The sequence below is a fragment of the Chamaea fasciata genome, unplaced genomic scaffold (genome assembly GCF_029207755.1).
Source record: "Chamaea fasciata isolate MVZ Bird 193981 ecotype frontalis unplaced genomic scaffold, bChaFas1.0.hap1 SCAF_8, whole genome shotgun sequence".
In the NCBI taxonomy this organism is placed as follows: Eukaryota; Metazoa; Chordata; class Aves; order Passeriformes; family Sylviidae; genus Chamaea; species Chamaea fasciata.
In genome coordinates, this window is record NW_027094093.1 from 16,155,505 (window position 1) to 16,171,815 (window position 16,311).

The window sequence follows — 16,311 nt, forward strand, 5'->3', positions numbered from 1 at the left end:
AAAGCCCCATTTTTACTTCAAAGGGATTCAGTTTGTTGCATACCACACTTTAATGCTGTTACTAATTTTTTCCTTGTTTCACACCTTTCCTTTTCCACTTAACTTTCATAGTACCCTCAGTAACCCAGCCACTCTCGTTTCTTGTCTTTAAGCTGTAACATTTGGAATTATCAAGTTTGTATCTCAATATAGGTCAAAGAATAGAAACCCTTTAATGAAGGCATTCAGGATTTTAAAACAAGTGATTTAGTGATCTTTATAGCAGTGACTGAGGTATTTTGCACTACTCTGTAGGAAAAAATAAAGATAAAAAAGAAAATACCTCCCTTAAAAGTGCCATAATTTCCAATACTAAAATGGACTACTTTAGTGAAAGAAGAGACAAGCACCAACTGAGTATCAACTGCATGACTAGCTTAGGCATCACTTGTCATTCATACATGTGAATGGATAACTTCTGTGTCAATAGGGTAGTACGTCTGGCATGCTGTGTTTTCAAATGAAGATCATTCATTTTCATTCTCCATGCTGTTTGATTTTGTTCCAAGCATGGCCCAGTAAAGTTCTTTAGATACTAATGTTGTTGTTTTTGTTACTTGATTACACAGTGCAAGCCCTAGATAGGCAAAGTTCTGGGAAAGATATAAAAGAGTCTATCCGGTCACAGGCTATATCAGAACTTCATGTTTCTCCTCTCACAAAGAACAACATTGAAACTTATCAAAAAGAATTTAAATCAGTGCAACAACCATCACAGGAATTGCGTGTACAGGTTTTTGAAAGTATATCAGAAAGTTTGACCATGAAGGCTATATCAGTTGAAGAAATTAAAGCCGTGCACACATCAGTCCTTTCTCAAACATCCCAGAGCACCAAAGTCTCTATGATGACCTCTCAGGAAAAGAAAGATGTCCCTCCAAAGATTCTCTTGCAACTCAGAGACTTAACTGTGAAATGTGGTGACACTGCTCAGTTCATATGTGCCTTAGAAAATGAATTCTATGAGTTTCTTTGGGCCCATGAAGGTGAAAAGATAGAATTGTCTGAAAAATTGAAGATATCACAAAACGGAAATGTTCTTCTGCTCACAATCCTAAATGCCCAGCTGAGAGATCAAGGACTGTACAGTTGTACTGTGTATAATGACTATGGAGGGACAACAACTTCTGCAATACTAACAGTCAAAGGTGGTTATCTGACTTTTAACATTATCACTTACTTTTTGCAGCTTCATTATAACTGCCTAAAGCTCAATCATACTACCTCTATTATCAGTGTTTAATTGAGAAAGCTCTAGTAATAATGATCTAGGTTTTTTTCCTCCACATTTACAGCTCTATTCATAAGTGACAGGTGCAGTATGGGGAAGTTGGTACAGTAATTTTGTGCCTCTTCCCATGAAGTCACACATGTCTCAGGCTCTTTATTCCTTATATCTTTCGTGACATGCAGTGAGATGTAAAGGTAAACAGACTTGTAGGAATTTTTATATTTTGTTAATTCCTGAAGCAGGAGTTTAAGGAAGAAAAAAAAGTCAGGTGCAATTTTGACTTAGATACCAAGTCATTTCAAACTCCAGCATGTTTCCAACAAATCCAAGATTCCAATTCCAAAGTTAGCAATATAAGTTAATGTATTAAATGTATTAAAATGTTAGTAGTGCTACCACTAGTGAAGATCCAAAAATGTACTATCACCACAGGTGATTATATTTTTGATGAGTTCAAAGGAATCAAGACCAGAAGACTAAGATGAATAATGAGAAAGGCATTGACCATGTTGGTTTCACTCTAAATTATTGAAATTTCTTTCTCCACTATAGTGCTGTCAAAAGCACTTTACATAATCTTCTGCTGCTACTTTCCAAATTAAGGCTCTAAATTAGAGGCAGATATGTGCTTTTTTTGGTCATTGTGGATCAAGACTTGGTCCCATGAAAGACCCACAGGCTTAACTGCTACCTAGAATTAAACTAACAGGAATAGAGCTCTTAAATGTGCAATTGCTCATGTTTAATAGCACTGTTTTAGCACTAACATATGGCATATTCTATCAGTACTAATTACTGGGATTTTTCCCCATAAGCATAAGGATTTTTTTTTATTCTTGCAAAATATCTGACCTAATCCTTTTCCTAACTTTATTCTTACCTAGCAAAAGAAGCACAAGACAAAGCAGTAACAAAAATTACTCTTGAATCAGATACTAAAAGCTTTAAAGCAGCCAAAGATTGTCAGTTTAAAGCACCTGAAGTTAAGCAAGAATCTTCAAAGAAAACCTCAAGCTTGTTTATATCTACATCCCAAAGACCACATGAAACTGAGAAGCAAAGAAACAGAGTATACTATCCTGATGTTGTGCCATGTGAAGTCATCACAGAAACTGATGCTAAAGCACCAGAGTTTCTTGAAATTCTGCCTTCAGAAACCACTGTAAAAGAAGGAGATGATGTGTTTCTCTTTTGCATAATGGAAGGTGTGCCTACACCTTGCATAGTCTGGCTGTGCAATCAGCTAATAGTTGAGGAGTCTGCACTGTGTTCCATAAAACACGATGGGCCACTGTGCAGTTTAAGATTGTTGAAAGTTGGTCAGAACCACGAGGGTATATACAAGTGCAGAATAGTTAATCCTGCAGGACAAGCCGAGTGCAGCACCCATCTGAAAGTGACAGGTTGGCAACTGCATGTTCCTTCCAAGTATCAATCCCTCAAGCATAGCATCATAGTTGCATTCCACTATATTCATTCTCTAGGAGATGATAAAGAACGAGAAGTATCTCATTAGTCTGTGGATTGCTGAATGTTTTCTTCAGGGATTTATGGCATGATAAAGGCATGTTGTTTTAGAAACTTTCCCCCACCCTGCAAAAAGAAAGCAAATCTTATAGAAAAATGTACACTGCAAACAAGTTTGAAAATATTTGATTACTCTACTCTCAAAATTTATCAAGCGTTTGAATCGTTTGGCATGCATTTATGTCTGTGTATGTACATGTGGATTTATGTCTATTTGCAAAACAGATTGGACATTTTTACCATATAAAGTGTTGATTGGAACATTGAACAACTATAGCTCAAAAATCCTTGTCTTTTTTTATTCTAGCTCCTGAAAAAATTGTTCACGAGAAGCTAGAGGAAGAGGTTGAAATGGAAGTGAAAGGTACAATCACCAATGAGAATAATTAGTACCAGTGATTAGTAATGTTGTGAAAAGGTTTTGTCACCTTCCGGTGAAGTGTCTGATGGGGAAAGACATACTTTAAAGCATATTGGAACGTGTTGCATGTTTGTTTTGATATGCAAAGGGTTACTTGCATTATAAGGTTATTTAAGTTTTAAAATATGTTTAAAACTTCAAATCTTCAATTGTGCACCCATATTTTTAACTGTTACTTCATGCTTTGCAGCTGTTCACAGAGCTCTTATATTTTCAATTTCCTTTTGAATGCATGGAATAGTTTACTTCAGAAGGAAGTTATACAAATCTTAATTGTATTACTTTTAAACAAGTTAGCAGCCTAACATTAATCGGTTCAATGGACAGTATTGGACGGATGGATAGATGAAGTATACTAGAGGGCATTTGTTCTTCAGGTTATGTGAAACCTACACATTCCCATTGATTCCTTGCACTTTTTTTTACATACATTAATTCATCATTATACATCTCTTACCCTGGCTTGCAGATAGAATAAGTGTTTCATGTTGCTTGCTTTTTCCCCCTGTGCATAACACTGTGAAGTTAGTGGCTGTATTAGTTCGAATAAACGCCTTCTCATTTCTATACTTACTTCTTAAAAAAAAAATTTCAAACTATTTTTTTAAATTGTTTGAACATATCGACAAACAGAGGGGTCAGAAAGGGCGTTTATTCTACTGTCTGCAAGTCAGGTAAGATTTTCTTCTTTGCCACCCAAAGACACACAGCTTTTCCAGGCAACAAAAACATACACGCAGAAGAACATGTTATTTTGAAATTCTTTTTTTGCTTGTTCAAGAAGAAATTTCCAGTCTGAAGAAAGAACAGACAACGAACGATTTTCGTGTCAATCTTTAAAACAGAGCAAGGCGTTGCGTTTATTCGAACAAATATGGTGAGTGAATTACTTTTTTTTCCTGGGTGTGTGATGAAATCTGTTGCATGCCCATTTTTTTTTTCAATATATCACTACTTTTTTGCAAACAGGCGGTAGGCAGAGCGTGACATGTTGTAACACAATCTCCTTTTCTTGCAGAACAGCACAGTGTGGTGGACTTCGAGGGACGTGGCACAGTGGCGGTGCTGGCTTGCCCCCAGAACCGTAAACCCATCTTCACACAGGGACTGAAGTGTAGGTCTGTCTTGGAAGGGGACCCTGCATTCTTCCGGTGCAAGCTGGTGGCATGCCCGGCACCGCACATGGCCTGGTTCCACAACAACCGGCCCGTCCTCCAGGACTGCCGCAAGGTGATCCGCACCGAGAGCACGGAGCACTCGCACTGCACCAGCCTGGAGCTGCGGGATGTGCAGGAGCACGACGCTGGCAGCTACAGGGTATTTGCCATAAACAGTGAGGGCTCAGCCGAGTCCACTGCCTCCCTGCTGGTGGCACGCCGCAGGGAGCGCCAGGGCTCGGCTCCTGCCGGGAGAGCGGAATGGATGCGGCAGGGCTGGGAGTGCCTGCTGCAGCAGCAGCAGGAGGACCGGCTGCGGGTGGTGCTCCGCTGCACCGGCTCACCCTTTGACAAGGGGCAGGAGCCTGGGGACCTGGTACGAACCATCCGTTTCCAGAGCCTGCCACTGGCGGGGCCGTGCCGCCCGGGGCTGGCGTGCAGTAGGGAGCACAGGGGCACAGTGGTTAATGCTGAGGAGCTCCTGGATGAGGAGATCCGTTGGAAGCTGCAGAAGCTGCGGGAAGCAAAGAGGGCAGCACTGAAAAAGAAGCAGGAATCCCTCATGTCCACACCCCAGGAAGGCCCTCCTGGGAAACCCGGCCCACTTAAGGTGGCCGCCAAAATGGTTGGCTCGAAGCCCCTTACAGTGCAGATAGTGAAGCAATACTCCAGAGCCCTGGGGGAGAGATGGCAGGTGCAAGGTGGGCTCCTGGAGCCTTGCCCACCTCTCTTTGTGCAGGAGATCAGGCCTCAGGAAACTGTTGAGGGACAAAGATGTGCTTTCTCCTGCCTCTTCCATGGTCGCCCACAGCCCACCGTCACTTGGTACAACAATGACAAGCCCGTGGGGCGCATCCAGGGCACTGCTGTTCACACCACGGGGTGCTGCTCCACACTGACCTTCCCATCTGTGCTCCCACAGCATAGTGGCACTGTCACCTGTGTGATCTTCAACCCACTGGGCACAGTCAGCAGCTCAGCTGGACTCCATGTGAGGCAGCGAATGCCAGCCTATGGGTACACAAAGAAGGAAAGGGAGGAGATGAAAGTGGAGAAGAAAGAAGAGGAGAAGGTGAAGGAGGATGAGAGGGAGAAAGTGAAGGAGGAAGAGCAGAAAGTGAAGGAGGAGGAGGAAGAAGTTGGTCTGGCCTTTGCAGCAGAGAAGGAATTGCCAAGTGCAGTTCCAGACCCAGACTTGCTGTCGTTGCCTGTGGAAATCAAAATCACTGCCCCCACTCCAACACCAGAGCAAGACACAGAGCTGAGGGAGACCCCACGACTCTCTCCAGAGCAGGCTGCTTCCACCATAAAACACAAATTTAAATTTTCATTTGATATGGGAAATGAACCACCCCAAATTGTGACAGAAGCCCCAGCACATATTCATTGCCAGGAAGGGGGAGAAGTGGTGTTGGAGTGTGCTGTGTCTGGGCAGCCCCCACCAGTTGTGAGCTGGTCCTTGAATGGCCAGAGCCTCTCTGCCTGTGAGAGACTGAGGTTTGAAGAAGGCAAGAATGGCACATACCGCTTACACCTTCAAGAGGTCTCTGTCACAGACGCTGGGCGATATTGCTGTGTGGCCACAAACGTGGCTGGAACAGCGCAGACTGCCTCTGAGCTGACAGTGCAGCCCAGTGCACCCAAGCTGTATGGCAAGGGTGGCGGCACTGAGGAACTGCCTGCCATGGACCATGTTCTGCACCTCCAAGGCCTCAGCATACTTGGGAAGGATGAAGAGGAACAAATTGCATGCCCCAAGGAGGAGGAAGCCCACCTACCCTGGTCTCTGAGGGTGTCTCTACCTCCTGGTGAGCAGTTGGAAGATTGTGAAGAAACATCTCACATCAGGGAAAGTGAAATGGAGGAAACAATGGTGCTGGATATCACAGAAGTTTATGCAAGGCAAGAAATGGCCAATACAGAAGAAAGGGTGAGTTATACAGGTGGTATTTCTGAGATGAGGGGAAAAGTTGTCTCTGAGGAACACAGCTTTGGAATTGATACCACTGAATTGCACCCTACCATGTCCAGGGAAGGATGTGAACTGGTGGCCAAAGACTCAGGTCACTTTTCAGAGGAGCTGGAGCCTGAAGGAGGCAAGGTGCTACCACATACAGATACTATGTCCTGGGACATCTTGAAGTCACCATTTATGGAAGTGCAAGGGCAAACACATGGCCCTGAGCAGTCTGCTCTGGCAGAGGAGTGTATAGATTTATCATTTATGGAAATGCAAGAACAAACACATGGCCCTGAGCAGTCTGCTCTGGCAAAAGAAGGTAAGGATTTATCATTTACAGAAGTGCAAGAAGAAACACTTGCCTTTGAGCAGTCTGCTTTGGCAAGGGAGTGTAAGGTTTCACAAGTTTTCATTCCTATATCACCTGTGGTGCAAGATGGAAGTGATGTCTGCATGGAGGGTGATGCCCCTGCCTGTGAGCCAGTGACTCCTGATGTGCCTCTTGTGGAAGAGCCAAGCGTGCCCCACCTGCAGGACCACATTGCAAGCACCCCCACAAAGGAGGAATTTGGCTTTCATGAATTCTATGCAGGAGAGCAGCAGGAGGAACAGGACAAGGAGCAAGAGAGATCCGTTGATATTGAACAGGATATTAAAGCTGATGATAATATTTGTAAAAAATTGATTGATGATGGTGATGCCACACACTGGGAAATACAAAGTGGCAGGCAAATGATGCAAGAAATGGAGTCTGATGCATGCAGCCCTTCTTTGGAACTAATCCCCACTCCTCCTGGAATAGAAAACTCAGGTCAGGTTTTTACTGAGGAAGCTGAAGTTCATCTGGAAGAAGTGCATTTCAGAGAGCAGCTGCTGCCATCTGAGCATGACACTGAGATCATATTTGATCTGAAGAAATTTGCAGAGCCTTTCCCAGCTGAAGAAACTGTGTACACAGAACAGGCACAAACCCCCACAGCACTAGAAAGTGTAGAGGTCATCACTGGGATCATCTCCCCTGTGCACCAATGTGATGTGCTTGAGGAAGAGATGTCTCTGAGCGAGGAGCTGCGTCAGAGCTACAGGATGCAGCAGGAGAAGGTTGATGCCCAGGAAGTGGAACAGCCAAGAGAAATAACAACAGCTGATTTACAGACTCCTAATGGAGACCTTGGCAGCATCATGATGTCTGCTGAAGAGGGATATTCCGCTGAAGAAGTTCAGGAGTCAAAGAGGAGTGTCTGTGGAGAGGACTCACTTCAGGAAAAAACTGATGAATTTCTAGTGGAGTCCACACCAAGTTTCCAAAGAGGAGTTCAGGAAACACATGTGTGGGAGAGTGGGGAACGACTGGAAACCACAGACTCCCAGAGGGACAGCTTCATTATTGACTTGAAAAAAGCTGCACATGAAAAGAAACCTCAGGCTGGAAATCAGGCTGAGGAAGATGGTGGTTCTGAGACAGAAAAGTTCTTTAAGCCAGGCATGAGCAGCTTCACCTGTGAGATGGAAAGCACAGATGGATCCCCTGAGGAGATCAGAGACATCCAACAGGAACCAAACACAACCAAGAGCTTCTCTTTTGGGAAACTCATACTTGGTTTAGTGATAGATGATCCTGTAGCACAGAAGGAGCAAAGGAAGGAGTCTTGGGACAAGAAGAAGATTCCCACTGAGGAAGCCTCTGAGAATAGCCTGGATGGAGAAGAAATGTGGGAGGATACTTCTGCAGGTCCAGAGCCCAGTGCTGTTTCAATCTCAGAGCTGGAGCCTGATTTGTCCTTGGCCAGTTATTTAAGATCCACTGGGATATATGAAACCCCAGCTCTCAAAGGCACAGTTCATAAGGAGCAGCAAGAAACTATAACTTCACTAGAAGTGGAGGAAGTTACCTTCAGCATGGTTTATGATTATTATAACAACCATCAGGAATTTGCCCGGCCCTTCTCTCCTGAGTCAGAAATGTCTATAGAGCTGGAGAGTGGGAGCAGAGAGGAGTCACCTGATTCAGACCGCTTCTACACACCTCCCTCCTCTGTGGAAATCTTTGAAACTGCTTCCTCAGCATCCTACCACACGCCACGCAGCACACCCGAGCGCTACTCCACACCGTCTGAGGGCTCAGGGTACAGCACACCACCTGAGCGCTACTCCACACCATCCGAGGGCTCAGTGTACAGCATAGCCCCTGAGCACTACACCTCACCTTTCGAGAGTTCAAAATGCAACACACCCTCAGAGATGTATTTCACACCTTTTGAGGAACCCTACTCTGCATCAGGGGACAGCACACCACCAGAACGCTATCGGACACCCACTGGGGAGTACATGGATGCCCTGACCATGCTGCCCCTCTGTGAGAGGAGGCATCAACCTCCAGATCAGCCCCAGGCAAATGGGTTTATGACCCCCTGTGAAGCCCTGGAGCCATCAGGCAGGGACATGCCACCAGCATTCCTCAAGGCATTGAGCAGGACGAGGTTGTATGAGGGCAGCACACTGATGTTTGTGGCTGAGGTAGTGGGTGTGCCCAAGCCAGGAGTGAAGTGGTATCATAATAAGTCTCTGTTGGAGCAGGATGAGAGAGTGCAAATAGAGAAGGATGGGGACAAGTATGTTCTAGAAATCACTAATGTCCAGAAAGATGATGAAGGACAGTATCTGTGCCATGCAGTGAACATTGTCGGGGAAGCTAAAAGTATTGCAGAGGTGGAAGTTTTGCCTGAAGATGGACGCTCACTGGCACTGCCACCTCCTGTCACCCACCAGCATGTTATACACTTTGACATGGAGCCAAACACATCTTCAAGGTCCCCTTCACCTCAGGAAATTCTCCTGGAAGTGGAGCTGGATGAAAATGAAGTGAAAGAGTTTGAGAAGCAGGTCAAAATCATAACTAGTCCTGAGTTTAGCCCAGACAAGAAGAGCATGGTGGTTTCCCTAGATGTACTTCCACTTGCCTTGTTAGAACAAGCTGCAGGCCTGGCAGCAGGGGAGAATGATGATGTAAAAATTGATTTCCAAGTAACTGAAATGCCTCCACGCTTTGCTGTGCCCGTTACAGATCTCAAGGTGACAGAAGGCTTGGATGCAGTTTTTGAGTGTGTTGTAACAGGTACTCCTGTCCCACTAGTTCAGTGGTTCAGAGGTGACACGTGTGTGACACCTGGCACAGGGAAGTATGCTGTGAGTCAGAAGGAGGGACTTCACAGTCTGAAGGTCCATACTGTGGGACCTTCTGATAGTGGCTTGTATCACTGTCAGGCAGTGAACAGGCTGGGAGAAGCAACGTGCAAAGGCTCCCTTGTGGTCAAGGCTCAGCAGGAAGCAAATGCAATGAGCAATGAGACAGTTACAGGCTGTGACCCATACAGGTCCCAGAAGTGTGACTTGCTTTTGAGTAAGACTGTGAGCCCAGGTGACCAGTCAGAAATAGAGCTGGAATTTGAGTTTGAGCCACACAGAGATGACTCAGAAAAAGCAATCCAACTGCTTGCAGTGACTCAAGAAGAGCAGGAAGTGGAAGGGGAGAAGTGTGTCAACATTAGTTTTGATGTGTTTGCAGAGCCATCCGAAGAGGAACGAGTTGAATTTAGGGCAGAGGACTCAGAGAGCTGCAGCTTTGAGTTCCAGGTCACAGAAGTTCCTCCCAGATTTGTGAGGCTCATTTCTGACTACAGTACATTTGTAGGTGCCTCAGTGTGCTTCCAGTGTCTCGTGACTGGTTCCCCCCGTCCAAGTGTCTGCTGGTACAAGGATGGGGTGTTATTGGAAGGGGATAGGTACTGTGCACAGGAAGAGCAAAACGGCTTGCACAGTCTTACCATTGAAAACCTGATGCAAAGTGATAGTGGGCAGTACAAATGTATAGCCACTAACAGGGCAGGAACTGCTGAGACTTGTGCTGTGTTAACATTATACTAAATTTCCATAATTTGTTTCAGAGGCTGTCTTGAAATCCTAAGTGTTTTTATGATGCTGTTCACTGCAGGTAAAAATGCAGCACGCAGTTTAGGGGCATTGTTTTCATCTCTTTAAGGATGAAAACCACTCTGTGGGCATATTTGTGTTTCACTTAGATTTGCCTTCTTTGGGGAATTTAAGTGAGATTTAATCCATGCATAGATTTTGTGCACACTTTCTGCACTGAGAGATATTTCAGACTCCTTCTACACTCCTTGAGCATTCTTGTAAAGATATTTTAATTGACACTCATTTGTGTAGGACTGATTTTTTTGTATAATGTACAGATACCTGTGTGCCTGTAACAGTGCAATCACTATTGTTTTATGTAGGCTAGAAATCACCTGAAAATGTAGACACCACCTTTTTCTTACAACCTAGAGGTATGGAACTCTAACTTATGCTTGCTGTTTAGTTTGGATATAGTTCTGTTAAAGAACTTCTTAAATTGGTATTTCCTCCTCTCACAATGTTGTGTCAGAACATGATTCAAATCCTGTTTATGGTTTCTATCACTGCAAAATTCTTACATTTATGGGCCTCTTTCTACTGACTCATGGAATTAAGTGCCTTTTTTAAGTCAATGAAATTATGGTATTGCAAAGAAAAGCAGAGCAATGGGAAGAAAAATGAAAATTTTGCATTAGTAGAGACTGGACAGGATTTTCTTCTCTATTACCAAGTAATAAACATGAAAGCATATTTTGTACTGTATTTTTAGGAGATAAAGGGAAAGGACAAAGGGAGCATAATAATAACAAATTATGTTACTGTAAATTCATTAAAATAATTTTGGTTGTCCCTGTATTCCAGTGTCATTTGTAAAAAATGCATAGTAGTAAAAAAGTAAGATATTTTTTATGCACTATTCTTGTTTCACATAAGAACTACGTTTCTACATATTCTTTTTTTCTTCCTCTCTATTTTTTTATTATTAAGAACAGTTAAGTGTGCTATGTATTGAGATGACCAGAAATAAGGGGAATATATTCAGTTGTTATATGTGGCATTTTCTCAGCACAGGAGATTTTTACATTAATGTACTCGATGCGAATATGTATTTTCACATTTAAAGTAATGCTAATATTTAGGATAAATCAGCAGTAGCTGATCTAATTTAAACACAATTAAATCTATCTTACAGAAACAATAATTAATTGGTTAAGAAAAATCTTGGAAATGGAGGAAAGTTATTAAATAATGTTTCTCAGAAACTAAATTACTCTCTAATGCACATACCAGCTTTCTCAACACCTATATGTCAAGGTGAGATGTTGAGTTCAAGATCCCTAAGCAAAAATTAGTTTTGCTTACCTATTAATGAGATTCTTCCAACCATTTGCAAATTGCTGTCAGTTGCCTTGCAAACAGCTTTAAGCAGAGTAGTGATTTTAAGCATAAAAACTACTCCTTGTAGTATATTCAGTTACATTCATACAAATTCTTATTTCTGAGTTTGATGCATCCTCACAGTGAGACTACCATGCCTCAAAAAAATCTGTTATCTTCTAAGACTATCCCATCACTCACCTGGGACAGTAATTTTTGATCAAAAGATTCACCTTGTCCAATCGTGTTGCCTGATATAAATTTAAAATCAGGAGTGGCAAGTTCTAATGACACAGTACCCGGGCAAAATGACTGAAGTGTTTAGGCTAATGCAAGTGTGTCACTTCAGTGTCTTGTCAGAGAATGGGTGGCATTCTTGATAAATATTTAGGATTTGTATGTTGAAAGGCAGAGCTAATTGTGCTTTCTGAAAGGTAATGGTGGTAGGAAAGAGAAGCATGACTGTCTGACCCAATGTTGTGCTGGGAAAGGGTTACTCCATGATGTGTCCCTAATCCATTCCTTGTGTAGATGTGCAGCACTGGTTCATTAGACAGCAGAGGTCCTTAGGGAGGTTGGCATAAATTGTCTGATCTATGTCACCTGTGATGTGAGGGGTCTTTTAGTTGCAAAGTCAAAGAGGTCAGAGGCCCTTTGATTAGTTCTTGTGCAATTGTGAAGTGTGTTTATTTTGCATGTAAATCTGAATATTTTTAGCAGAAAGAGGCCCATAACTTGGTTTTAGAGCTGTAAGCCACACAGGTCTCAATTCATGTTCACATCTGAAATATATGGTCAAGCATCTTTTTCTCTACCCATGTAGTGGTGTTTGTGGTTTATGTAAATTTATAAGTCTTGGTTTAAGTTTCATATATTAGCCAGGAGCACCTGGTTCACCTAAACTACAGTTATTAAATCTGGAGTAATCCTAGGTTTGAATGAACTTAGTCCGGGACAACTGGTATAGCTTGACTATCTCTTTTCAAAATTTTGTGTTTTCATAGGAATCAAAAAGCTCACAATTTTATTTTCAGATTTAATGTGTCTTCATTTCTACAAAACAAGCATCTTAAAATAGAAATAAATATGTCTATTTGTCATCAATGTGTATTGAATGTTAACATGTATGGGTAATTTGTGAAATAAATATGAAATTAATTAAGTCCATCACTTCTTGTACTTTATTCATATATGAAGAAGTATCTGTATAGTTTTTCTCTCATAGTAGGAACACACAAAAGTGCACTAATTTTTGCCATGCTCCTATGTATAAAGCTTTCTCCTGTGTTAACATGGGTTTCACTCTGCAATTTTTATATTTTTTATTTTTGTATTTTATTGGCCCAATTCTGCCACCCATTCTCAAATTTACTTGCACAATTTATTACACAATTTATTTGTGTTTTAACAAGATTGGTAAGTAATGCTGAAGAACTGCTGAAATTTTTTTTTTTTTACTCAAGCATTTTTTTCTGCTGTTAATCATTGCATGCACTGTGCTATGTCATTTATATGATGGCATTTGTGGCAAGACTAATGATTACTAAAACTAATGAGAAAGAATTAGGTGACAGAGTCTTTTGTTTTAAAATTTGTTGTTGGAGTGCAGCAAAAATTCTTCTCTCTCAATAAGTTTTAAAATTGAAGACACTGTAATTGAGAAGCTTATCAAGGTTCACCATTACAGTGCCTAGAGACATTAATCCACTCACACTTTTATTCCTTTTCTTTAAATTCTTATATCTTTCCAGCATCAAATACTCTGGGTCTTCACTGAGCAAACTTGACTCAGTGAGGATAACAGTATTTGATTTCCAAAGGTTTTCCTTGCATCGTGCTTTTCATGAATTGTTTCTTTCCTGGAAATTTCATATTTCAGTGATGATTCTATGGTCAAACATCTGCAGAGATGTTCTTGACCTCTGTTTCTTCTCATTTTTAAACTATTATTGGAACTAAAGTTGTCCAACACATAAATCTATAATTTCACAGAGGCAAGAAAACAAAAAAATCTTAAAAGTCTGTTCTCTTTTTCTCTGACATTGCGGGAGTTTTAGTATGCCACATCTTGACAGGGAGAAGCTCAAAAGCAGAGATTTAAATCAATTATATTTAATCAAGGGTTTAAACTTGTGGTGTCTGTAATAATGATGCTGTAAACTTAAGGGTCTAATGACAAAACCAGGACAAAGCTGGTAAGGTAGATGTAATCTTTTGGTGTGCAAGACAAAAGTTAGTTTAAAGAGATGAACTGTGCATCAGAAGAAAGGTTAGTGTGCTGAAAAGATTGTGGGTTTGTTGGTTGGTTTGGGGGGATAGGGATTCAAACCTAATTGTGGCATTCTGCTTTTTTTGTTGTTGTTTTGATTTAAATCAGGGTCTTAGCACTATTCTGCTGTACTTGTTTGCATAGATGTACATACAAATATGTATGACATACCACTTTATTATACCTGTGAAATACATCAATGTTGCTTGATTGTTACTTGCACAGTGCACCCTGGAGGGATATGCCTAACCCATACTGTGATGTCAGGTTTAAAGACATACCCAACCTGGTCAAGATAGGAAATTCTTAAGCACCCTGACAACACAGCATGTCTTAGTCATTTTGGCAGGTGTGACACCAAGGGGAGAACACAGACCTCCTGTTCATTGCTATCTGCTGTATAGTATTGAGAAAGCCTCCAGCTATAGAAAACTAGTTGCCCTAACACTGTGTATTGCTATCTATGAGTGTTCTCATAAATATTCTAGTTAAACTAAACAATTTTTTTTCCATGCAGACATCAATAGGTCTCTTATAGCCTCTTCTGAGGAAGGAAGAAATGAAGGCTACAGCAGAGGCCTTCAGTTACCTGACAGAGAGCAAATACTTGAATTTTAACCTGGAGAACCAGTTTATTTCAGCAAAGCAAAGATGAAAATTGAAGAAGAGGGCAAAGCCCCTGTTTTCCTTAAACAGGTCTCAGATGTTGAAGTCTGGCAGGGAGATGTAGCTAGGCTCTCTGTTACTGTTACTGGCAGCCCCACACCCAAAATCCAGTGGTTTTTCAACAGTACAAAGCTCACTCCATGCACGGACTGTAAGTTAGTATTTGCTGGCAATGACCACAGCCTCATGCTCCCATACGCAGGTGTGCAGGATGAGGGTGAGTATACATGCGGGGCCAGCAATGTGCACTGTGAGACCAGCTGCAATGCCCAGCTCCACATGTGCCAGAGGAAGCCAGGATTCCCTTGCTTTGCCAGGGAGCCAGACAGCGTGCAGTGTGCACCAGGCTTTAGGGCAGTCTTTGAGTACACCGTGGTGGGGGAGCCATGCCCAGACGTGCTGTGGTCCAAGGGGAGCCAGCAATGCTGCTCTGGTGCACGTCACTCCATTGCTCACCATCTGGAAGGCTCGGGCTCCCTGACCGTGTGGGACTGCATGCAGGAGGACACTGGGCTCTACACGTGCAGGGCTGTGAGTGCCCTGGGTGAGGCCACGTGCTTTGCTGAGCTCCTTGTGCTGCCTGAGGAGCATGCTGTGTGCAGGCAGAGCCTGGCCTTGCAGCACTCTGCAGTGGCAGAGGACCAAAGCCGCCTTTCCTACGAGGAGGCTGGTGAGCTTTCTGCAATAGAAGAAGCACTCAGTCTTGAGCCCTTGAGAGACCCTTTAACCCTCCTTCAGCTCCAGAGGAGCCAGGCAGTGTACATGCTGTCCAGGGAGGACATCTTGCCTGGCCTGCCACCAACCTGCCTGGCAGCGCAGTGTTGAAGAGATGCTCACCCAGGCAGCCACAATACAAGAGAGCAGTGGGCTTCTGGCAGAGCCTCTGGAAACCCTCCCTGCTGGCCCCCAGGGTGTGGTGCCTGCAGCAGTGATGGGGCACAACTGCCAGGCTGCCTTGGGACTGTAGCTGCACAGATACTCATGCCCAAAGAGAAAGTCATCCCCAAGGCAAGAGAACAACTGACTGCTCTGAAGACAGAGGCTTCCCAAACCTTTCTACAGGTGTCAAGCACCACTGAGAGCCATGCCATGAATGGTGACCAAGTCCAGATCCTTGAAGGCTTTCAGATAGCACAAGGTGAGCTGAAGACTGAACCCGGATTTCTCTCTGAATTTGCCTTCACTGAGGGCCAAGCTGTCCCCCTGGAAAGCATTTCTTTCCTGGAAACAGCAAAGGAAGATTTTGCTGCAAGAATACATGAGGGACAGGCTGTGAGATTTCCCTTGCTGCTGGAAGAAAACCAGTCTATGGAGGAAGAATATGTTGATCTTTCCAAGCCACTTAAGCAGTAGCAGAGGGCAGAGAAACAATTCCATGAAACAATGTACTCTCATGAGCTCCAGCCAAGCCATGTCCTCAACAAAGACACAGCTCACTGCTCTGGTTCCCAAGAGCTGCAGCTTAGACATAAAGTCTCAAATCAGAAATGCACTGAAAGCTGCAGTGGTAAGTGAGAAAAACCTCTTGTTTTCCGAATGGTTGGCTGATAAGGAAGATGTTAAAGTACAGGCAATAAACATCACCAAGGAGAATGCACATACTTTGTGCATGTATGTTGTGACCACAGGAGGATGCAGTCCCATAGAAATCCAAGTCTCCTTGGCAGAAGTCAACATTCAGACAGCTGACCAGAAAACAGTCTTGAAACAAGTTTTTTATTCCTTTCTTTGGGAAGATAAATGTCCCCT

The 16,311-nt window shown here is 43.0% G+C and overlaps 1 protein-coding gene across 1 annotated transcript in view; it reads left to right on the plus strand.

The window, feature by feature from the left end:
* The window catches only part of TTN (titin), a 241,187-nt gene that overhangs the window by 36,353 nt on the left and 188,523 nt on the right, over window positions 1–16,311 (plus strand). Inside the window, exon 43 of the mRNA XM_066189851.1 lies at window positions 3,105–3,161. Within this exon, the coding sequence (XP_066045948.1) occupies window positions 3,105–3,161 (57 nt within the window). The remainder of the gene's footprint in view (window positions 1–3,104; window positions 3,162–16,311) is intronic.